Source organism: Lytechinus pictus, chromosome 3 (assembly GCF_037042905.1).
Source record: "Lytechinus pictus isolate F3 Inbred chromosome 3, Lp3.0, whole genome shotgun sequence".
In the NCBI taxonomy this organism is placed as follows: domain Eukaryota; kingdom Metazoa; phylum Echinodermata; class Echinoidea; order Temnopleuroida; family Toxopneustidae; genus Lytechinus; species Lytechinus pictus.
Genome location: NC_087247.1, coordinates 2,521,026 through 2,547,153, shown reverse-complemented (window position 1 = coordinate 2,547,153; position 26,128 = coordinate 2,521,026). Strand labels below are relative to the sequence as shown.

The 26,128-nt window shown below is 37.2% G+C and overlaps 1 protein-coding gene across 1 annotated transcript in view; it reads left to right on the top strand.

Annotated features, from left to right (window-relative positions):
* LOC129256046 (MAM and LDL-receptor class A domain-containing protein 1-like) overlaps nt 1–26,128 on the top strand; it is a 92,764-nt gene that overhangs the window by 33,568 nt on the left and 33,068 nt on the right. Inside the window, exons 25-43 of the mRNA XM_064096150.1 lie at nt 468–730; nt 2,467–2,701; nt 4,160–4,243; nt 5,469–5,638; nt 7,872–8,001; nt 8,571–8,720; nt 9,120–9,376; nt 9,819–9,909; nt 10,658–10,789; nt 11,709–11,857; nt 13,151–13,273; nt 14,050–14,284; nt 20,879–21,105; nt 21,654–21,777; nt 22,204–22,320; nt 23,319–23,459; nt 24,626–24,882; nt 25,224–25,308; nt 25,919–26,047. Coding sequence (XP_063952220.1) covers nt 468–730; nt 2,467–2,701; nt 4,160–4,243; nt 5,469–5,638; nt 7,872–8,001; nt 8,571–8,720; nt 9,120–9,376; nt 9,819–9,909; nt 10,658–10,789; nt 11,709–11,857; nt 13,151–13,273; nt 14,050–14,284; nt 20,879–21,105; nt 21,654–21,777; nt 22,204–22,320; nt 23,319–23,459; nt 24,626–24,882; nt 25,224–25,308; nt 25,919–26,047 — 3,099 coding nt within the window. The remainder of the gene's footprint in view (nt 1–467; nt 731–2,466; nt 2,702–4,159; nt 4,244–5,468; nt 5,639–7,871; nt 8,002–8,570; nt 8,721–9,119; nt 9,377–9,818; nt 9,910–10,657; nt 10,790–11,708; nt 11,858–13,150; nt 13,274–14,049; nt 14,285–20,878; nt 21,106–21,653; nt 21,778–22,203; nt 22,321–23,318; nt 23,460–24,625; nt 24,883–25,223; nt 25,309–25,918; nt 26,048–26,128) is intronic.

The following is a 26,128-nucleotide window of genomic DNA, read 5'->3' as shown; positions in this document are numbered from 1 at the left end:
AGGCAAGTGGAAGAAGAGAGTTGGCGAGTTGGATTGAGGATGAAGGATGCACTGAATCAGGCAAGGTGGAGGGAAGGCGATCGCTGTGAGTGTGATGTGAAGCTGGCCACCCCCGTTCACGGGCAAAACTGGATTTAAAACTTGGGATTGATGATGACTTTATTGGTTGTTGATCTATTAACTATTCAAATTAAATCAAATTAAAAGGAAACATGTAGTGCAAAGCCATGCCCCTCCCCCTTCTGCTTTGCCTTTGTCACTTCCTCTGGCGCTAATCTCCATCTTGCTGCTTTCCCCAATCTGGGACTCATTCATATAGACTTGTTATGATAACATATGCACGATCAGCCAATCAGATTGAAGGATTTCTGTAGCTTTTAACTGTTATTGTGAATTTGTTGTCATTATAAGTTTTATGAAACAGGATCCTTAGATTTTACACAGAAGTTTGTTTGCAATCCCTCCAGGACATTACATCTATGTGGACACCAGCAAGAATGCCCCTGGGACTACAGGCATCCTGCAGAGCAAAGACTACTACCACACCGGCCCTCGATGCGTGTCCTTCTACTACCGTATGAGTGGGTCTAGTCCTGGAACTCTGTCCATCTACAGACAGGATGACGGAGACCCGTTTGTTAGTCCCAGCTGGACCAAGACCGGGGATCAAGGCGATAGGTGGATGCTGGCTCAGTTGGAAGTTACTCCTATCATGTCAAAAAGCTATAAGGTTGGATACTTTACTTCCATATCTGCTGTAATGATGGTGATTGTTGGAGGCAAACAATTGATAGAATAGTCAGAACAGCTGATTTTAGATAATTTTTTTCTCGAATGTTTTAACCAATTTATATGCAGCCTTATGATGCTTCAATGTAATGATTCAAGCTATCTTCATTTGTATGGGGTCAGAAAATGTACATGTAGTGCATCTTGTTAAGATTGGAGATTTAGGTTTGTATGGATATACAAACATACAAGTGAGCGCGCCGTGGCCTAGTGGTTCTGACTCTCACCTTTCAAACAGAGGGTCGTGGGTTCAAATCCTAGCCATGGTGTGTTTTCCTTCAGCAAGAAATTTATCCACACTGTGCTGCACTTGACCTAGGTGAGGTGAATGGGTACCTAACAGGATTATTTCCTTGAATGCACTGAGCTCAAGCTAAAGCCTGGGTAATAATAGCAGCACTTTGTATCCTCAGGCAAAAGGCGCTTTATAAATCCAGCTATTATTATTATTATTATTACATACATCTAGATTTAACAATGAACTGATTTTAAAAATATATGATAACCCTAAAAATATATAATTACCCCCTCTTGTAGATGAGTAGTGAATGCAAGCAAATTTAGCTTTACCGTAAGTAACGGTGTATTAACCGCACCCGTGTATAAACCGCACCCCCAACTTTGGACTAAAAAAAAAAAAAAAAAAAAAAAAAAAAAAAAAAAAATCCTCACATTTACATGCATATTTGAGGTACGAAGAAACAAAAACTAAGTTAAAGATTTCAAAGTATTCAAAGAGATTACCAGTATGCAGAAATCTGCTGTTCTTGATCAATTCATCTACAAATGTTAGCAAGAAAGAAAGGTCCCGCCAATATTGGCAATTTACACACTCACTCACCTCACAGTCACAGTGTACACACACACAGCACTGCCTTTCTTGTACATGTACATTTCAAACTTCGATACGGTACCACTACCAGTACATCTTATCAAATTGTGATCTGTGTCTTTCACATTTCTTGCATCACAACCTCACAATCACTTTCAGAATTTGTCTAGCATTCGATGTCTTAGCATGAATTTTGGATACGGGATTACAGGAAGGTTCAAGAAACAAAGAAATTTGTATTTTTTCCAGTTGTTTGACGGCTTCGTGCCGTCTCTATCGTGCGTGGTGCACGGTGTACATGGTATCTTATGAAAAGCAAACGGGAAAGAAAAAAATAAGCTGGCGCGAAACAGGACTTTGAGGGGTTAAATTAAATGAATAGCGCCAGCTTAAGTCGCACTAAAACCAAAATACAACGCAAGCTAGCTCTTGGCTCTCGCTCAGCTGTGACAAATTATTACCGAGAATGCTTGGCGTCTCTATGAACTTAGCCAGGGAACTTCGCTGCTTTGAATCGAGAATAAAGTCGAAATTAGTGTCATGAAGGTGGGTGCATTTGTTACGACAGTATTTGATCATAAGATCATAATAATCGCTACCCATTACCCGCGGCTCATACCCCTCTAAACGACATTGCACTGGGCGGCTACGGCCGGCCACTCGATGTGTTGTGAACTGGCAGACTTCTTACATGTTCGGGAGGGGCTACGCGGGCGGGCTCAGACCCGTCACCGTGTATAAACCGCACCCCCGACTTTTGCTTATATCCCGCCGAGAAAAAGGTGCGGTTAATACACCGTTACTTACGGTATGTAGCTTTATTTTTGTATTTTTGTATTTCACAGATTTACATAGAGCTCACATCGACAGGCACCTCCAAAGATAGCATCATGGCCATCGATGACATCAACATCGATGACAGGTTCTGCCCCATGCAGGGTGCCTGCACGTTTGAATACGACATGTGCGGTTTCGACAACGATTACCAGAACGATGACCTCGATTGGATACGAGGGACCACTACAACGTCGTCGCCTGACACTGGGCCAAAAATTGATCATACCTTGCAGACGGGATACGGTGAGAGTATAGAAAAGGTTGTTTGGGAAACTTATTCACTCTTGAAGTGAAAGTTCATTCTGACTTAAATTAAGTTTTTGATATTAAATACAGAAGAATAAGAAAAGCATAATTATAAAGTTTTTAAGAATAAGTTTTCAAACAGAATAATGATTTAATTCATTTTATTTTACATCAGATGCATGCAGCATCCTCCCTTTTATTTAAAATAATTCCTATAATAGGACTTTCCTCAGGAAGTTAAAAGTTAATCATATACGCATCTATTTGAATTCCCCTTATGGTCACAAAACGTGTAATAGATGGCAATTCGTGGAATTCATATAAACTATGAACACTAGACAAATAATTTTTTTCATATATGAGTCTTCTATGATCTGTTTTTGCCTCTTTGTGGCTTTTAAGAAGGGAGTCATTATGAGCTTAAAAACACCTTCTGGTAGAATACCATACCTATGCTAATCCCTGAGCAATTACCCATTATGGATTTGGTTTGACTCTTTTTACAATCTATTTTTCAATCATTACCACAACAAGCATAATTCTGATAATGCATGAATTATCTTAGTCAACAGTAGAAGAACAAGTGTAGGTGTAACTTCTGAAGGTTTCCATGGCAAAGAAGAATAGTGTAACTATAACACTATAACAAGTGTAGGTATACCTCTCATTATTTAAGAAGAAATTATTTCTACTATTGACAAAGATAATCATACGTTTACAGAAAACAGTGTGTTGTGGTAATGATTACAAAATAAACTGAAATTTTTTAGATGCATTGGAAGTCATTGACTTTCATCTAAAGGCATCAAATAATTTTGGTTTGCCCAGCTGGCTTACTGCAAGGATGGCCAAACACAAAGGCATGCGATACACAGATACCGTGTGTGCCAGAAGAATTCTTAACAATATGGTATTACCCTTTTTGCAAATTGTAAATATCTTGACTCATTGGTCATTGGTTAAATAACTAATGGATTACTCGGCTTTCAATCCTGGTCATTCGTACTTGTATCTCTCAGAATTATTATGATCTAGGTTGCAGTTAAAGCAGTGATTCATTGTCTCACCCACCAGAGGTGAAGGCGAGACTTAATGATCCAAATGTCGTCCGTCCGTCACAAACATAATGACACATAACTCTGCAACCATAAGTCACTTTTCAACCAAACTTGGATGGTAGATGTACTTAGGGGACCTGCATGTTATGCTGCAGTCAGAGGTCACATGGCAAGTCCAAAGTGGGCGAGACACAAAATCGCTTATGCCTTGTGTTATATTTTAGGGTCTCGTGACACAAAGGTCAGCGATTAAGCGTGTGCTTGATTTTCATGATTAATTATACATTGTATTCAATGCAATCAATCTCTCTAAAAAAGTTTAACAATGATTGCTAAGATGTGTGTTATGGGCCCCAGTGCAAGCTTACTAACTGCCTTTAATGCATTTCCTCTCCAGGTCACTATGTCTTTATGGAGTCATCATTCACAGTGGAAGGGATGAAGGCTTGGTTGCTCACTGAACATTTCCCATCTACTGGAGGTATTGTAGCATTCAATAAAGAATATCAGCATAATTAAACTAGATGTTGGCTCAAATTCAGAAAGGTGGATATATATCTTAGGTTTCAGACCGTGGTTTATGCAGATTTCATCCTCAATTACGCTTAAATCAGCATGTTTATTGAGAAAGTGTCCAAGAATAGATGTGTGTACTTTGCCACAGTGAGCCTAATTGATGTTTTTTTAAAGATTACTCTATTGAGGAGTCCACTCTTTATGTAAATTAATCAAAACAAGCAGTGTAATAAGTGTAAGTGCGTTGTGGCAGAAACATGCATTCATCGTAGGAAGTCTCGTGGTATACATTCTCAATTAAACCAAATCAATGCACAAAATTTGCTTAAACCATGTTTTGAAACCAATTATTTAAAATCACCTTTGTGAATTGGGTCGGAAAGTCTCATTTCACATTACAGGTTATTGCTTGTCCTTCAGACCTCTTTATCACACAGCTGTCATTAGGCCAAGATTAATCTCTTTTTCTTTTTGATATTGAAATTGGCACCAGTTGCTAATTTGCAATTAATTTTCATACTTTGGAAAAATTGACTGTGGATATTACATGAGTGAATATGGATAATGATAACAAAGCTCTTACGAACTTGTGGTAATTATGCATTTTTAAATGATGAATTTATTGTTTTTGTGACATTGTCCATTAAAGACGAGATAATAGCTTCAGTTAGGCCCTAAACTGCTCTTATTCAGGAACAGTATGACATATTTCACTGGTAATCATATTGCATGTACACTTATTAGCATTTAGGATAAGGCGCTGATATTTTTGTATGAGCTCACAGTAGTCAACGTCTTCTGAAGTATAGAGATGTACAAGATGGACTTGTGTAAATTCATAAAGGCCATGAATAGATCTATACTCATCAGAATTTACCAGTCAGGCTAGAAACTCCATTCAATCTAATTTATTTCAAATTTGTGAAAAGACATGATAAGAACAAAGTTATATACAGACCACTGGTGTAACTATTGTTCATGAACAATAGGTTCGTCAGGGGGTGGGGTGATCTATTATTCCATCCCCCTCTTGAATAGTGTGGCGTCCTGGATTTACGCCAATGATACAGACAACATAGAAACATGAATGATCGAAACATGTCAATGGAATATCAAACAAACTAACAAAAGTAATGACAAACATATTAATTTGTAATTCATTGCTTAATTTTTTTGGGGTTATTTTATAGGTCGCTGCTTGGATTTCTGGTATCATATGTATGGTGCAGGAATGGGGGATTTGAACGTTTACACGGTTACCCGGACAACGGATCCAAAACTACTCTTCACTGAGAGTGGGAATCATGGTGATATATGGCTTCATGCGCAGATTAATGTAGATGCACCCACTACATTTTGGGTAAGGAGAAAGCTATGAAGATAATTGAGTGCTTTATGTTTACTTGGTCTACAGCAGTTTTTTTCTGTCAGTCGGTTTAATTATAGCATAGGGGCTAAACCCATTTGATCTGCTATCAACATGGAGCAAATCTACAATACAAAATAATATTCAATACCATTAATGGAGTGTTGGAAGAAACTTGCAACTGCAAGTCAAATTTAGGTCCTATAATCAATCTCAAGACTTTTATTTAATTGCAATTTCGTAATTGATTGCTGGTCCCCGTCTTACAAAGAGTTGCGATTGATCCGATCAACCACAAACTATGGAAATCCAGCAACATGTTTGTTCAATTTTCTAGAAACGATGTATATTCATACATTCACTGTTTTTTTTTCTGGACAAATCAGTATGCTTCTCTTTGTTTTCAAAGCACATTGAGCAAATTTCCTGAAGAAAAAATTATGACATTGATGGATTTCCATATACTTGACATTTAACGGATCAATCGTAACTCTTTGTAAGACGGGCCCCTATGGTCTGCTTCTTGCTACAACAAGTATGAATTGATTTGCTTTATTTACAATTGATCTATCACTTGTAAATTTGCAACTGAAATATGCAATTGATTTGCAAGTATTTTCTTTCAACACCCACATGATTCTCAGTTAGTCTTATAATTCAGTTGGTCTAATTTCCACTTTGTCTTAATGTTATTGCTGTTACTTTTTCAATTAAAAATTTGGGTCATAATCTAATCTTGATTATATATTTGAAATGACTATTCAGGTACAGTATAAGTAATGAAACTTTTCGGTATGACTTCTAGGTTCATGTGATGTCAGTATTTGGCATGCAAAATGTACATCATTTACATGTAGATATGTCCGGATCATAACCCTGTGGTGATCCGAGTCCACAATGATACCTTTTTCATTGATAATGTAACATCATTCTCATAGACCAGTTCATATAGTTCCACTCTGAGCATGATCAGAAGAAGGCCATTTGAATTCAAATGTCATGGTAGTTTAATATTCAATGAGATAAGCACCAACTATGATGTCTTGATTATTCATATAGTCTTATGAATTGTGATTTTCTAGAAATCAACAATGCAGCCATTTGCAACTGGTATTTAACAGTTGGCCGACTAAATTGTAATAGCAACGTGTGCTACTCTAGTCATCTGGTCTATGCAATTCCTGTATCCTGCTATGTCAGGCATGCTTACATAATATCTTGCTTTGAAATTTGCCTATCTAAATGAAAAAAAGGGAAGGTCATTTGAACGAACTTGCCCATGAGGTAACTCCGAACTGGTCTAGTGATTTTTGTCTCACCTGCATAGCAGTGTGAGACTATAGGCGCTGCTTTTCCGACGGCGGCGGCGTCAACATCAAATCTTAACCTAAGGTTAAGTTTTTGAAATGACAGCATAACTTAGAAAATTTATGGACCTAGTTCATGAAACTTGGACATAAGGTTAATCAAGTATCACTGAACATCCTGCATGAGTTTCACGTCACATGACCAAGGTCAAAGGTCATCTAGGGTCAATGAACTTTGGCAGAATTGGGGGTATCTGTTGAATTACCATCATAACTTTGAAAGTTTATAGATCTGATTCATGAAACTTAATAATAATCAAGTATCACTAAACATCCTGTGCAAGTTTCAGGTCACATGATTAAGGTCAAAGGTCATTTAGGGTCAATGAACTTTGGCCAAATTGGGGGTATTTGTTGAATTACCATCATAACTTTGAAAGTATATTGGTCTAGTTCATTAAACTTGGACATAAGAGTAATCAAGTATCACTGAACATCCTGTGCGCATTTCAGGTCACATGACCAAGGTCAAAGCTCAATGAACTTTGGCCGAATGGGGGTATCTGTTGAACTACCATCATAACTTTGAAAGTTTGTGGATCTGATTCATGAAACTTGGGCATAAGAGTAATCTAGTATCACTGCACATCCTGTGCGAGTTTCAGGTCACATGATCAAGGTCAAAGGTCATATAAGGTCAATGAACTTTGGCCAAATTGGGGGTATTTGTTGAATTACCATCATATCTCTGTAAGTGTATTGGTCTAGTTCATAAAACGTGGACATAGAGTAACCAAGTATCACTGAACATCTTGTGCGAGTTATAGTAGGTTTCAAAGTCAGCACTGCTGCTATATTGAATCGCGTGATGCAGGTGAGACCGCCAGAGGCATTCCACTTGTTTGTTCTTATTCTTACAGGTGATCTTTGAAGGAGTCGTTGGATTTAATCACAGCAGTGATATTGCTCTGGATGACATATTCCTGCATCCTTCAGTTTGCTCTTTCACTACGCCACCTTCTACTCAACCTCCACCTCCACCAACTGTATGTAAGTACAGAACATTGGATCGTTACTCAGGACATGAATTTTATTCCCCCTCTGTATATTAACCAGGATTATCAATCAGGAGAGCCGACCCTCCATATTTTTTTGTGACTGCGTCACAGCCGCTGGGAGTTTTGGATTCTCACTTCATGCATTATGAATGATTAATTAGCTAATTATTTGAAATTTGCATAATTGATAAAATAAACATTAAAATCCATATTTTATTGTTAGAAATAGATATGAAATGAAAAACTCACAAAATTTGCTTTGCCCAACTGATCGTGAGCCCGGCAGCAGCTATGCAGCGCCAGATCAACGAGGCTATATCCCTTTAATCGTTGAACGCCAAACAGGGTAGGAGCAACTCCCATCTTTTAACGTATTATGGTATGACGCGGTCGGGGTATGAACTTTTAACTTCCCGGTTGTGAAATGGATGCTTTACTAACTGAGCCAACACATCGGTTAAATCACATCGTTAGATTCAGCAATCATCTGTCACTCTTTGAAGCAGACAATAATGTAAAAATAAAACAAGAGATATTAGCTATTCCTCTTTTTTCCTGTAGTACCTGACCTTCATAACTGTGACTTTGAGAATGGTTTCTGCAACTGGACCCAAGAACTCAATGATGACTTCAACTGGACCAGGTCCTCAGGAGAGACGGGTAGTGCAGGAACTGGACCCAATACAGACCACACCAAAATGGACCAAACAGGTCTGTATTAGCGGGAATCGTTCCGGCTCAGATTAAGTCAATTCATTCTCAACTTGTGATGTATCTTTGAGTGAGATTTGGGGTGGATTGTCAGAAAATTACAACAAAAACAAAAAATGCTAATATTGGGCGTTTCTTTTTTTTTCCATCTTGATTTCAGTTTAATTTTCTTGCCTTGAATTTAAAAAAAAAACCAGAACAAAATGTGATGGGGGCTGGTGAAAATGAGAGAGTCGTGTTGTCTTAATTATCCTACAGTCAAAATCTTGATATAAAAAGATGAAGCTGAAACCCCTTCCATGGATTGTAGGATATTGTGTTCATACAAGCTGATCTAGTTTATGTAGATTTGTATTAAAGGTTTCATGATATACATGTATATGTCTTCTTTATCTTTAGGTTATTACATTTATGCTGAAGCGACCGGCCAAGAATCTGGAAATGTCGCACGATTAAATTCTGCATATTTGAACAACGTAGATGAATCGGGATACTGCATGGAGTTCTGGTTTCATATCTACGGTAGACATATTGGTTCCCTGACTATCTATGAGAGGAGAGGGGATAGGGAGGTGCAGATATGGAGGGAGACCGAGTCTCGGGGACCACGGTGGAATCCAGGCCGCATCCATTTCGCAGATACAGGAACTTACTACGTGAGTTTAGCATTTTATGGTTCACCCTCTGTAGGTGAACGTGAAACATTTTAGTGGTTTTGATTTAAGAGAAGTAAATTATGTTGTAAAGTGAATGATGGAAGAAAGGGAATAGTCGTGTCAACAAGAACATTTTAGCCCTTATTCTTACGTCTGGTTTTAACTGAGAACGTGGTCCAAGCATGTGAATTTACTTTTGACAAGATTTTTTTTGTAGAACTCATGTTTCTTTTGTTTACGAGACTCTTTTCCCATGATTTGACTGAGAAGGATAATATGTTATTACCAGGGAGTTATTAATATTTTGAAGGCTAATGTACTTCAGTTCAGACCTCTTGGAATATGTGTCATTATATGTATATATTAACAAATTAATGTATATTCTTATTGTTTCCTATTTCTCGCACCTTAAATGATATAGTTTGGTAACTTCTTTATTTAGATCATCTTTGAAGCAGTTCGTGGGAGTGCATACAGCGGTGACATTGCCTTGGATGACATCAGTTTTCATCCTGGTGTTTGTTCTACTCCTGGTGAGTACGTACCCTGGGGAACATTCCATGCCATGTTTTATCATTGATTTTCACTGACTGATTTGGTCTCGGCCAATCAGATGCATCGATTTGCAGTAGCTTGCCACAATACAGTGATAATCACTGACCATTTATTTTGTGAAATGCTCCCCTGGTGTCTGCTCTACTCGGGGGGGGGGGGGGGTGTTTCACTAAGCGTGATTTACTCTTGAATTCCCTTTTGCTTGTGGTATAGACTTCATTGGTTATATCATGCTAATACATCACGCTAAGAGGATGCAGCCTGCTACTGTGTATTATTCAATAAGATTTCTTGTTACAGATCATATGTACCTCAACATTTAAGTATGACTCTAGGTGAAACTTAACTCTTTGTGGAACATTCCTTGTGAAAACTGACAACATAATTTGACAACACACAGGTAGGCCTACAATGGTGTTTTATCAACAACTGTCAGCTTGAAGCTGTCAGGTATGATAATTTTCCTTACTATTAATTGGCTGAGAAGCACAGACATTTGACATTTGCTATAAACAGCAACTTCTCGGTGCTGAAGAAGTTTACAAAATGGTCCCCACTCATGTTAAACAGTATTATTGCAACAAAACAAGAGTTCATATGATGAGAAATTTATCAGTTCCAAAAACAACCAATACAGAATCAAAATTTGATTCTGCCTTGATCCCATGTCTGGTGAATCATCACTTAAATATGGTGTTTTCACATTTCCTATTTTTCTCTTATCAGATTTCTGTGATTTTGAGAATGGCGAATGTTACTACAGTCAGACAAGTCCTGATCAATTTGACTGGGTTGTCATTAATGCCAATTCACTGTCAGTTGCACCACCGATAGACTTCACATATAGAACTGATTATGGTGAGTATTTAAGTGATATAAAATGAATTATGATCAATAAAATTAACACTGATGTGGGCATGTCATGGTCTAGTGATTCTGACTCTCACCTTTCAAATGGGTTGTGGGTTTGAATTCTAGCAAGAAGTTTATCTACACTGTGCTGCACTTGACCCAGGTGAGGTGAATGGGTACCTGGCGGGTTTAATTCCTTGAATGCACTGAGCGCCGATGATGGTAGTTTGAGCTAAAGCCGGGGTAATAATAGCAGCGCTCTGTATCCTCAGGCAAAAAGCGCTTTATAAATCAAGCTATTATTATTGTTATCATTATTAATAAATTTAATGATTGAGGTGAGAGTCTTAGTACTTTTAGATATCAATTTGACTGTTAAAAAGATTATTTTGAGAATATGTGCATTGTACAAGTTCCACACAATCTATTTCTGAAAAGCAACATAAATAATAGTGGAAATCTTTCATTTAGCAGTGGTGTGTAGATATACTTAATATGATAACATGTCAACTGAAATAGAAGTCATGTAGGTTGATTTTGCGCCATGAGCATGTAATGATGGATACCGGCGCATTACAGATGTTCATATTATTTATTATTATTATTATTTTATTTGTATCATTGTATGGTTGAGAAATGTTGTTATTCTTGATATCATCATTACTATATTATTATAATTATTTTCATTTTAATATCATCTTCATCATGCATCATTACCATCACAATCATAATGGTCATTATTACTGTCATCATTATTTTTATGATAATTATCATCATGGCTGTCACAGTAGTCTTCATGGTTATTATCATTGTCACCGTTGTCACCATCATTATAACCATGATCATCATCACAGTCATCATCATCATCCATGTATTGTTGTCCTCATAAGAATATATTTTCTTCTCTCTCTCTCTCTCTCATCAGGCCATGTTTTTATTGCTGATATGACCGGTCTTTCATCAAACCGGGATGTTGCTATTGTAGACAGTGGGCCCATTGCAGCTACTACAGGAGATGGTATCTGCTTTTCAATGGCATATTACATGGTCAACTCCCAATACTGCCAACTCAAGGTAAACGATTCATCCGGCACCTGAGAGTGATGTATGAGAATTTTAAGAAAGAAATCTTGTCTAGATATTCTTTCTTTTCTCACAAGCCAATATAGAGTAGAATATTGTATACATGGATGTAGGTTATAATAGTCCTACCAGGGGCCTGTTCATAATATTTCATTATGTTTCATAAATATTTGAAACCATGGTAACTTTGCCATTATGCTACTACAATTGAACCCTTGGTCATGATTGGTCGCTAATTCTTGTTACCATGGTAATTACAACAATGGTAAAGTTATCATGAGTAATTTAAGTACATATAAGTAATTTATTGAATTACCCAAAGAATACTAGTCCTACATGTACCAGTATTTTCTTAAAATATCTTCATACTAAGTGCTATTATATTATGAACTTATACATTCGGGGGGAGGGGGGAGGATGGGATGTTCTAGAGCCCAGTCCCGAGTTTTATTAGATTTTTTACAGAAATGTGAAAATTGCTCACAGGAATTCCTAAGACACTGAACCTATTTGATTTATTTATAAGCTAAATCTTTGGCATAAATGATTACATATTAAGAATGATGAACTTTTATCTCTTTCTCCCAATTTCTCGCGTAAATAGGAATTGTTCTCAGTAAAAAAATTCAGCCTTCTCAGTCCACCCCTCTCCCCCTCACTAAGCCTTTAGCTAGATGTGATAAATGCAGAAAATTATATAGTCATGGAATGCGGGGTATGAGTGGACAGAAGTATCTCATGAGTTACTGGGATATATGTTATCATGCTTTCTACACAAAATATATTATCCAACGATGAACTTTTATCACTTTCTCCCAATTTCTAGCATATATAAGAATAGTTCTCAGTAAAAAAAATTCAGCCTTGTCAGTTCACCCCTCACTAAGCCTTTAGCTAGATGTGATAAATGCAGAAAATTATATAGTCATGGAATGCGGGGTATGAGTGGACAGAAGTATCTCATGAGTTACTGGGATATATGTTATCATGCTTTCTACACAAAATATATTATCCAACGATGAACTTTTATCACTTTCTCCCAATTTCTAGCATATATAAGAATAGTTCTCAGTAAAAAAAATTCAGCCTTGTCAGTTCACCCCTCACTAAGCCTTTAGTTAGATGTGATAAATGCAGAAAATTGTATAGTCATGGAATGCAGGGGTATAAGAGTGGACAGATGTACATGTATCTCATGAGTTACTGGGATATATGTTATCATGCTTTCTACACAAAACATAGAATATATTATCCAAACTAATAAGTGAAATTATTTGTCACCAGGCTTTTAAGATCCAGCTGGTTTCTGAGGAGGCTGAGTTGCTGTGGGAGATGGATGGGGTTGCACATGAAGATGAATGGCATGTGATGGAGATGAATCTTAATAATACTGATGGCTTCTTCAAGGTATGAGTATGGCCTTCTTCTCTTTGTACTTCTTCTCTCTACTTCATTGTCTTCTTTTTATTCTAGAATCATTTTCTTTTATTATACTGTGACTTGGGCTCTTCCGTTTATTTTTTCTCTCCTGTTTTCTTGTGTTTCCTCTCTGAGTTTAGTCTCTTCATTCCCATTCTCTTTTCTCTTCCTCTACTAATGTTTCTACTGCTGCTCCAATTTTTTTTTCTTCTTTTCCTTTACTGCTACAACTATTTTCCTGTATTTTTATATTTCTTTTTCCCTTTTTTTTAATTCTTCTGTGGTCATCTTCTTCATCTTCTTCTGCATTATCTTGTTATGGTTCAATCAGCTACTCTTTTTCTCCTTCCTCTGCCTTTGTCCTGTCTGTTTTCCTCTTCCTTTTTCTCCTTTTTTTCTTTTTTTCAAGATATTTTTTGTTTGTGTATATGTCTGTGTGTTCTCATTCTCTTTTCTCCTTCTACTCTTTCTTTGCAATAGGAGAAGTTATTGTTAAAAAAATGATTAAATTAAATTGGTTTACTTTAATGACATTCAAATGTCTATACTTTGATATGAGTTTATTTCATTATATTCAAGGTTAATCAAGTCATATATAATATAATGTATCATCTTAAATTAAACTTTGGTTATCAGTGACTGTTAATGAACAATGCTAACATGCTAATCATCAGCTTATGAAGTTTTATTTCATTTTCCCTGATGTGATTTAGTATGATTTCAATTAATTGATTTGTTTTATTGTGATTTGTTTGAATTGTTAGGTTCGCTTACAAGCTTCTAGCAAGGATTCCCAGCAGAATGCTGCTGTATCTGTGGATGATATCTCCCTTGGTACTTCACCTTGCACACCGTTCGGGTCATGTGACTTTGAGACTGGTCTCTGCACTTGGAGGAATGAGGAGAACCTTGATGATTTTGATTGGAAGATCATTCAAGGACGGACACCTTCGACTGGGACAGGTCCTCCAGTGGATCATACCTTTGGAACACCTTATGGTAATTAAGACACTGCTATTTTGTAGCACCTTGCAGTAAGACTTGCTTCTTCAAAGTCACCCATAGTACTTAGAGTTAGACAACAACTGTTTGGATGCCCTTACTGTTAGACTTTTCTATGCCTTGCAGTAAGCCACTGCTACTCCAGTCGCAAAACCATGTCACCCATTGACTTACATAACAACTTTTTGGAACATCTTACAGTTAGACACCTGTATATTTAATGCCTTGCAGTAAGACATTGCTACTCCATGCGCAGTCCCAAAGCCATGTCGCCCATAGACTTGCAGTTAAACAACTTTTTGGAACACCTTACAGTTACACACCACTATATACAACATCTTGCATTAAAGGAAACCAAAACCCAAGAAGAGAAGCAATCTTATTGGAAAGAGTAAAATGAGAGGAACAATAAAAAAAAAGTTTCATCAGAATCGGTTATGAAATAAGCAAGTTATGGACGTTCAAAAAGTCTTGTTGTACTTTCTATGGGGATCCTCAAATTGGCAAACATGCTTTAAAATGGCTGATTTTGTGGACAAGTCTCCATTTGTTTTGTACACAGTTTTTAAGATTTTCCGTATTATCTTTAAAATTGCATATTGCCTCATTCTGAGCCTAACATATGTCATGGGAAAATATAATTCACACCACATATGTTAAGGTCAGGAGGAGATGATGTGAAATATGTAAAATAAAGGGGAAAATCTGAAAATATGTGTACAAAACAAATGGAGGGTTGTCCACAAAATCAGCCATTTTGAAGCATGTTTGCCAATTTGAGGATCCCCATAGAAAGTACAACAAGACCTTTTGAACGTCAATAATTTGCTTATTTCATAACTGATTTTGATTAAACTAGTTTTAAATTGTTCCTCTTATTTTATTCTTTCCAATAAAATTGCATTTCTTCCTGGGTTTTTGTTTCCTTTAAGACACTGCTGGTCAACAGTAGCAAGGCCATGTTGCCCATAGACTAGCAGGTAGACAAGCACTCTGTGAAAATCCTTTACAGTTATAGACACTGCTATATTTAACACACTAGAGTAAGACACTGCTACTCCATAGTTATAGCACCATGCTACCCTTACTATGACCTATGGAATTTCCTTACAGACGTTATTTTCATTGGTCTTTTATTATCATTGTTATTATTCTGTTTCTGTTTGTGGTAACTCCCGTAGGAACTCGGCAGGACAGCAATTTGCTGGTAAACGCCAAGCTGGTATATAACCAATTACCTATGAAACGTTTTACGTCTAGGTTTATCAGTCATAGTGGCTGACGTTATAGACGACAGATATCACTCTCGGGCCTTTTTATCAAAGTGGAGACAATGGCAGAGTTGGGGTTCGAACTCACAACCTTGCGATTATGAGTCCAATGCTCTAACCACTGGACCACACGACCCGCGTCATATTAATAATCATTACAATGATTATTAATATGATTTTTATGATTATTACTATTATGACTATTATTAGGTGATCTGTCAATCGACAGATCAACTATTAATTTCGTACGAATTTTCTTTTTTATTTATTTATTAGTTTTCTTTATTTTCCGCCCTTTTCTTGTTAGCACAAAATCTCCAAATCTACATGATCAATTATCTTCAGAATATCATCAGATATGGGGACGTATCATGTGATGTGTATAAAACAAGTTCAAGGTCAAAAGGTCATCATGACGTCATCTAGACGCCATTTTGTAAAATCACGTTATCAATCATATCTTCATTATCAATTATCAAAAATTAACAATATTTACATCACATTAACTTCAGGTCAAGGGTCAACTGTCCATGTCATTAAAGGTCATGTAAAGGTCACGATGCGCGCGTCAAAATGTTAAAATGCTCAAAATCACTTTTTGACCAAAGTAGAGTACGAATCAGGTCATTTTAAGCATTTCAAAAATTTGCGCGCGCGCACGGTTACGCGCGCGTTCTCGTGCGTAACGGCACTATAGAGCATGGGGTTGCCATTTTCTTTATATCAATGCATTGATAATATAATTCTGAATAATTTGATACCTTGATCAACCTTTTACGACAAGTAATAACGGAATAAGCCTCCATCAAAGTTTACAGCACGCACGCGCGCACTAACCATAGACAATATATGTGCAAAAACATGCCTATACAAAATTCATTATAGCTCTTTAGATATTACGTTGACCCCCGATTTTTTTTTCATATTCCAATAGTGTATACACTCCCCTCCAAAAGTTTGGGAACACCTGCCTTCAGTGTGTGTTTTTCGAACTTTGGTAAACTTTACTGAGGTTAAGCCTCATAGTACAGCTGTATTTTTATTTTAAAGTGAAGGCTACACACCAGTGTACATTTTATCATTGATTCAAACAAATTCAAAGCTCTTAAGGGACGTGCAGCTGCCAAAGAGGGCAGGCTACCAGTCAGGATAGCATTCTCTAAAAAATGCTTATTTCTTTTAACATTGTTCTGTTTTGGGGTTCTTTTCTGAAATTCTTCCCATTATTTTGTGAATGTTTCAGCAGATGTCCTCAGAATTTGTTACTCAGTATTGTTCATAAGACAGTTAATTTATGGAAATCTGCATCTTTATCCTGGAAAACATCTGAACTTGACAAATGCCTAATCCTTCTTTAAAGAAAATACATGGAAGTGGAGTAGACATCAGTGCAATTTGAAATTCATGAATTCAAAAGTTATTCAGAGTTTTTTACACTTATTCCAGTGCACCTTCACTCATTTTGCCTATTCAGTTTTCTTAGTCAGAAGTCAGTCACAAAATTAAAATAGCTAAGACAAGACAGCTTTGTTTGGAAACACGTCAGTCAATTGTAGTTTTGAGGAAAGAAGGATACTCCGTGCAAGAAATAGCCAGGAAACTCAAGATCAGTATCCATGCGGTTCACTACAGCCTGAAACGCAAAGAGGCCACTGGGTCTAATGGGAACAGGAGACGAAGTGGTAGGCCAAAAACAACATATCCTGCTGAAGATAAATACATTCGGGTGAGCAGTCTGCGCAACCGTTGTCTGACTTGCCCACAAATTACAGCTGACCTCAACAACACCCGTGAGATGCCTGTATGTTCTTCAACTGTTAGAAGACGTCTCTGTGGAGCAGGGCTGATGGGCTGTGTAACTTCAAGGAAACCACTCCTCAAAGAAAAGAACCGGAAGAAAAGGCTTGCTTGGGCTAGGAAGCATAAAGACTGGTCTTTGGAGCAGTGGCAGAAGGTTCTTTGGTCTGATGAATCAAAGTTCGAGGTGTTTGGCAGCAAGCAACGTACCTATGTGAGACGGCGAAAGAGAGAAAAGATGCTACCCCGGTGAATCAAGCCAACTGTGAAACATGGTGGTGGTAATGTCATGGTTTGGGGTTGCTTTGGTGCAGGAAAGGTAGGCAGTTTGCACAGAGTAGAGGATATCCTCAACCAGCACGGCTATCATTCAATCCTACAGTGGAAGGCCATCCCTTCAGGGAAACGCCTGATCAGAGAAGGATTTGTTTTCCAGCAGGACAATGACCCAAAACACATGTCAAGACTATGCAAAGACTACTTGAAGAAAAAGGAAGAGAAGCAAGTCCTGGAAATCACGGATTGGCCACCCCAGTCCCCAGATCTCAATCCCATCGAGTATTCCATCAAATTTTCCATATCAGTGAAACACTGAGTATTGTTTAATTTTATTTGTGTGTCTGACTTCTGACTAGGAAAAGGAAAAATGAATGAAGTTGCACATGTTTTAGTGTAAAAGCTCTGAATAACTACAATAACTGCATGTAATAAAAGAAAGTCAAAAAGGGGCCTAAGCTTTCGATCCTAGCAGAATCTTCGTCGGAGGCAAAATGTAATAAAAGAAGTTAGCATTTTGAGAGAATGCCATCTTGACTGGTAGCCAGCCATTTAAGAGAGTATAAATTTGTTTGAATCAATAACAAAATTTACACTGCTGTATAATCTTCACTTTAAAACAAAAATTCAACTATGCTATGAGCCTCAATATCAATATAGTCTCCCAAGTATATAAAAGCACATACTGAATGCAGGTGTTCCCAAACTTTTGGAGGGGAGTGTAGGTGGGAGATATGATTTCATGTCACATTTGACCCTTAATTTTATCATGACTTCATCAAAGTGGCGTCAAAACTCAAAATTACCACTTTGCTACCTATGACGTCATCATAGTTATGCAAATTTGACACTAACTCCTCAAATATTGGCCAATTTTCGCTCAGTTTTCAATATATTGTAGCTGAGGACATACTCTTTTTAATTTGATGGCTATATTTTCTTTTAAAGGAATGAATCATCCTGAAAAATGGCAAGTTATAGAGGCATGTCATTTTCGCTCATTTTGTGTGCAATCTCTATGGGAAATGACTTTTTCTCAAAACTGGATTTTACATTCTTCTATTCCGCGAGCCATATCTCCATTACTTTTTGTCGGTTTTCTCTGAGCTTGGAGTATGTTGTAGCTGAGATTGTAAGCTATCGCAAGTGTGGTCTCCATTTTCCAATCAGATGCCGGGATCATGCCCGTATTTCACTTGCAAAATTGGATTTGAGATCCTCTCAATTTGCTATGTGTAAAGTCTATGGGAAATAGTGCTTATGTGTAAAAGTCTATGGGAAATAGTGTAGCTCAGTTGGTAAGGCATCAGACTTGCAATCCTAAGGTCGAGGGTTGGAACCCAGGGGTGAACATGAGATTTTTTTTTTTCTTTTTTTTTCTTTTCAACATTTCACAAATGGTCCTTCATGACCATTACAAGGTATATAAGTTAAAACATTGCACAATAAAATAGTTAAAAAAATCCTTTTAATATAACATGTACATGTACCATGTGTATCATTTACATCTATTTTCCAAAGTTTCTCATTTCTCTCTTTTCAAGAGTATTCATCATGTTCTTTTTGTAATAGAAGTTCAGTTTTCAATATGATCATCGCATTGATGTCAATAAACATGCTGATTGTCTTCGTGATCATGAAATCAGAGACAGATCACCTAATTCGTCCTCATGACGAATTAAAATTCTAGTTAGAATTATTATTAGATTAGAATTCCAAGCATCGTTCCTGCGATGAAATCTCCAGATTTCCTGGCATCTAATAATAATTATATTATAATATAATAATAGTTATTATTTTTATCATTATTAGATTATAATTATTAGTATTTAATGGTTTTCTTATTTTTATTATTATTATATTGTCATTAATTTTTGTTATTGTCTCGCCTGCATAGCAGAGCGAGACTATAGGCGCCGCTTTTCCGACGGCGGCGGCGGCGTCAACATCAAATCTTAACCTAAGGTTAAGTTTTTGAAATGACATCATAACTTAGAAAGTATATGGACCTAGTTCATGAAACTTGGACATAAGGTTAATCAAGTATTACTAAACATCCTGCCTGAGTTTCAGGTCACATGACCAAGGTCAAAGGTCATTTAGGGTCAATGAACTTTGACCATGTTGGGAGAATTATTTTCAAAATCTTAACCGAAGGTTAAGTTTTTGAAATGACATCATAACTTAGAAAGTATATGGACCTAGTTCATGTAACTTAGGCATAAGGTTAATCAAGTATTAGTGAACATCCTGCTCGAGTTTCAGGTCACGTGACCAAGGTCAAAGGTCATTTAGGGTCAATGAACTTTGGTCAAGTTGGGGGTATTTGTTGAATTACTATCATAACTTTGAAAATTTATGGATCTAGTTCATGAAACTTGGACATAAGGTTAATCAAGTATTAGCAAACATCATGTGCGAGTTTCAGGTCACATGACCATGGTCAATGGTCATTTAAGGTCAATGAACTTTGGCCGTGTTGGGGGTATTTGTTAAATTACCATCCTAACTCTGAAAGTTTACGGATTTAGTTCATAAAACTTGGACATAAGAGTAATCAAGTATCACTGAACATCCTGTACGAGTTTCAGGTCACATGACCATGGTCAAAGGTCATTAAAGGTCAATGAACTTTGGCCGTGTTGGGGGTATTTGTTAAATTACCATCCTAACTCTGAAAGTTTATGGATCTAGTTCATAAAACTTGGGATATAAGAGTAATCAAGTATCACTGAACATCCCCTGTGAGTTTCAGGTCATAAAACCAAGGTCAAAGGTCAGTTAAGGTCAATAAACTTAGGCCATGTTGGGGTAATTGTTGAATTGCCATCATAACTTTGAAAGTTTATAGATAGAGTGATTGAAATGTGGACATGGATGTAGTTGACAAGTCTTAAGTCACCGTTCAAATGTCATTTGTGGTCAATGAACGTGGTATTATGTCATTATATGAATGGAGTTTTTGTGAATGATTATTTTATAGTAGTTTTCAAAGTTAGCACTGCTGCTATATTAAATCGCGTAATGCAGGCGAGACTGCCAGAGGCGTTCCACTTGTTACTATTATAACTCTCTTACTGGCCAATATCAAGTAAGTATTCAATATAGCTGATGTGACCCAGTTTCCCGATTATGATGTCAAGGTCAAAAGTCATTTTAGGGCAGAAAATCATCCATTTCCAGGCCATGATAAATTTCTTAATATGAGCAAGACTGCCCTGGGCATTTTAAAAATTTATTTCAACAGGTTCATACATCTTCATTGAGGCTTCTGACTACCCAAAGAATTCCAAGGCCATCTTGAAATCTGGAGATTTCCTAGCATCGCAGGAACGATGCTTGGAATTCTATTACTATATGGACGGTAGCGGTTTGGGTAATCTCTATGTTCAGAAGCAGGCTGACACACAATCAAAGTTCTCCAATGTCGTCGTACTCAAAGGAAGCAAAGGGCCTGTTTGGCGACAGCAACTGGTAAGATGGTGATATATTTATGGTTCAAATGTTGACAGTTTTTGCTTCAGCTACCTGATAAAAATTTGATGTTCTATAATGATTTCCCTGTTTCCGTGTATATCATATACAAATGAATTGAAATTGCATTGAACCTTGCGATTGGTGGAGAGGGTTCAACTAGGAACTAACATTGATTTTGATTGGCTTTCTGTGATTAGATCATCTGAAAAAAAGTCTTCAAATACTGAGTTATAACAATCATAGTGATATCTTATTTCAAAGATTTATTACGTTATGACAAAAGTTCTGAGTTTCCCAGAATACCGGCCCATGTATGACTTAAAGGTCCTTGGCTTCTTTGGGTCAGACTTATGGCAAGGTTTTCCTAGGGTATGCCCCCCCCCCACCCTCGCTTAATTGCACATGCATTTTACTTGATAAACCATGAAGTTGCTAGTTTGCTTGTGTGTATATTTATATTGTTTTTTAATAATTATAAAGTTTTTTCTGTTCAGTGCTCATTGGTGTAATCTGAAACTTTCCGTGACTCTCCTACTGATCAACAGGTCTCATTACCTGAGATAGATGGAGCCTATTCCTATCAATTACGATTTTACGCTACTGTCGGATCGTCATTTCGGGGTGATATATCGCTAGATGATATTGCCTTTTATGATGGAGAATGCCCAGGTAACAATCTTCATGATTACTGTATATGATTGATTTTAACAATGCATGGAAACTCATATTTTTACTTGGTGATTTCCCTTTTTAAGATCAGGGCATAATTCAATTCAAAACACAAGAGTCTGTAGACTATATTTCACAACTTTAGCCCAATATTGCAATATTGTCGTTTGTTTGTGCGATAATGACCCTAACTTGTGGAATATTTCTGGTATTGCATTCTGAGCCCGGCATCCGATGTGATGTAAATATGCATGTAGAATCATATAAATCAACTGTTTGATCAGTAACTAAGATTTGTGTAATTCGCCTATGGGCTCCATCCTTCTTGACAGTCACAAGTACATTACAGTATCTCTTTCATTGTTGCTCCATGTCATCGCAAAAAATTATGAACTTCACAACATCTGATATTTTCACTATTCACAGATCCGCCATCAGTGTGTGATTTCTACTGCGGAGATCCTGATAAAACCTGTATACCTTACAGCAAGTTCTGTGACTTCACCCCTCACTGCCCTAACCAGAAAGACGAGAGCGATTGTGGTAGGTTCACCTTTTGGAAACATTCTGTTTTCCCTCAATAGACCTTTCTGTGTTTAGAATTATTTGACTTATAGAGGATTAATAGATGTGATGCAGGTATCTTCAGGGTAGGATTAGGGTAGCAGAGATGCCACCTCATCCTGTTTTTGCATTTTCTATCACATTTTTGTATTAAATGTGTACACCTGTCTATTGAAAACGAGTTGAAAATATTATTTATACACCCAAAGTGCTGTTTTTATCCCCCAAAGAAATGCAATTTTTTATGGGGCTGGCATTCCTGGGGTATGAAGGTGTGATAGAAAAGAAAAGGAATTGATTCATAAGCAAAGCTAAGATTTTTTTTCCCATTAATTTTATAAGTGATTTCTTGTGTGGACATAAATCAGTTTCATTTATTTCCAAAGGTAATTCAATTGGTATCTTGAATCCCTCTTGAAAGCATTTAGACTGTAGCTCACATTGCCCATCTTTCATGTCGAGCGTTATAATGCCGATGGTGTAGTGTCGGAAGCACAAATTAAGTTGCCTTCCATAGCTTCAGCACCAGTTTTAAGATATATGATAGCTCAGCAGTTGGTGAGATATATCTTAAGACCAATACAAATTTGGTGTTATGTTGATGTTAAAACTGGACCGAAACCAACATTAAAAGTTGAACACCAAATGTGAATCACCCAGTGTTTCTGATGGCCCTTCAGGATGGGATATTCAATCGTAAGCATCCAGTGGTGCTTAATAGTTAGTGATTGCTACCAGAAAATAGCATATTTAAACTGTTCAAGTACTGCTATTTTTTTTAGATATTTAGTTGTGAAGTCAGGTCATAATTTATTACATTCACTAAAGTTTGTCTCTCTTGGCTTGCCGAACATTGTAGTGTTGCTGTCAACACTCGGCACGAAGGAGTGCATTTTGTGGTGGGGTTCACTAACTTTTGAGCACTATTGTACATATTGACATCTTTTATCATCATCGTCATGTTTGTGCACTTTTAGGTACTTCTTGTGACTTTGAGGAGGGTACATGCCGTTGGTGGAACTCCGGTCACAATGTCTATAGGTTTATACGACATCAGGGAGACACACCGGACTCGAACACTGGCCCTTCCTTCGATCATACAACACTTACTGCTTTTGGTAAAGTTTTATTAATAACTCATTTGTGTCCAAAGTTGTAAAGTTGCGCATGTGGGTGAGACTAACTGAATCCAATAACTTGATAATAAGATGTGAGGCTCAAATTCACCAAGATTGCTTTAAAATCATATTGTCTGGAATCATTGCGTATTTCATTCATTCATTTTGCTACATTTTGCACACACATTGAGAAGAGTCCAATAATGAATGTGTGCTTTTGTCACACAATGCTGGAATTAATTCACAGTTTACAGCATTATAATGAGGTGACTGTATTTGATTAATCTTCCAATTCAATGTTGTTTTTGAATAGAGATAAAACTTTGAGTAGACCTCCTTTAAATAGTTTGTACAATGTTTATTTGACATGTATGTACATACAAATCATATAATTCTGGGACCAGATGGGTGGTGCTCTCATCCTGCCTTTATCACAATGCAATGAGAGTATATTAATGTATACTATCCATCTATTGATTCATCCCTGGGTTGGTACGTGTATGTAGGAATCATCCCTAATTCCGGGGCAAGATGGGCTGTTTTTTTTTCTACCATCTTGCATGCATCACAATGAAATGAAATGCATTACTCTGTGTAATATGAAAATGCCATTAAAACCGAGGTGTACCCCCTCTTTTTTAAATTGAAGACCTTTTTTGGGGGGTACGGAATATCCTTAATTTGTGGTTGAAAACCATTAAAAAAAAAAATTGGGGGGGGGGGGTTGTCAAATTTTTCGGGTACGAAATATCCTTAATTTGTGGTTGAAAAACTTTTTTTTTTTTGCCTTGTCAAAAATTTCCTCCAAAATATTTGTCCCCCCTTTTGGAAAATCCTGGATCTGCCCCTGACTCTGTGTACTATATATTTATTAAGTCAACCCTCTGCTCTTGGTTGCTACATGTATGTAGGAATCACCCCGATTAACTTCCAGGATGAAATGAACCATGCTGGTATCTCACATGCATCACAATACATTGAATGTGCATTGCACCATATACTATCTATTTAGTTATTCATCCCTCTTTCCTACGTTGGTACATGTGTATATAAATCATCCCTGATTCTGGGTACGTAAGATGGGCTATTCTACCATCTTGCATGCATCACAATGAAATTAAATGCATTACCCCATGTACCATCTATCAATTCATCTTTTGCACTAGGTTGGTACATGTATGTAGGAATCACCCCAGACTCCGGGACGAGGTGGGCCGTGCTGGCATCCCGCATGCATCACAACGCAGCCGCCACCTGCGAGGTACGGTTCTGGTACCACATGTACGGGGAGGACATCGGCTACCTCCAGCTCTACGTCCAAGAAGAGAAGCACCTGATGCTGCCTTGGTATACGAGTGGAAGTCAGGGAGATACGTGGCACGAGGGTATCGCAGCACTGGGAAGGATCCCTGGAGGTTTCAATGTAAGATAATCGCACTACGCACCCCTTGTCCTGACCCCAACTACGAACACTACAATGATACGGATACAACCCAAGATATTTTATATGCATGTACTGGAATAATTACCAAGTCTAATTCATGATTCGCCCATGATTCATTCCACGATGCACAGATGTAAGAATCATTTCATGATGTAATGATGTTGAGAAATTACATGCAATGAGAGAGCCAGCTAGTAGGTGTGGAAGATCTTTGATTTAATTTGTTATTAGAAAGTGCATTTTAAAGAAGACACTGTACATCTATGTGTAAAGTCTATGACAAATCATATTGATTTTCTACCTTTATACCACCCACCTAGGTGAAATTTCAATCAGTTCGTCGCTACACTGTGTTTGGTGACGTGGCTATAGATGATATCAGTATGAGACAATGTGCACTACCAGGTAAAAAGCTAGTCAATCCTTGTCATACTTGAAAGAAATCTGTTATAATAAATGAATGACATACTGATTTTTATAGTGCAGAAAGTTTGTGCATATATTCTTCTGCATTTTAAGAGCTCCTGAAATGCTTAAAATAACAAACTTTTAAAAGTGAAAGAAACAAAAATGTATGGGATTTATGGAACAGATAGGTCTTTAGTGTAAGTTTGAACATTTCTAGTGATGGTGGGGTCTAATTACATATGGCAAGCCATACCATAATTTTGGGGCTGCGCAGGCAAATCACAATCTCCCAAAGTAATCTTTGTATTGCGAATGGGGATATGAAGATGCAAATTATTGTTAAACGTATACCTTTATTGTTAGTACATTGTAAAACATGTATAAGATCAGCCTTTGTGATTTACCAGTACAATTTTCCTCATAATTATGAAGTTGCAAGGGCCAGCTCCATATCCTTATTGATCTCAACTATTTGAATATTCATGTGCCATGTTAAATTCTTTGTGTTTTAACTTGCATTTCTACATATTTTTTACGCAATGGTGAAATAAAATAATTAAAATTGCCTCCTTGTGAATATTTGACATGTTCATAATTATTTTTCCAGTCCCTCAGTCCAGGGATTGTGAGATAGATGAGAATCGATGCGCCAATAATGCCTGCATCCCTGAAACGAGACTATGTGACTTTACCGACGATTGCGGAGACTCGTCCGATGAAGATCCTGATGTCTGTGGTAAGACGAAAGCCTCGCTCGATCCCATTAAAAGAAGGGATATCATTGAAATAAACATTTCAACTTATAAAATATTAATCA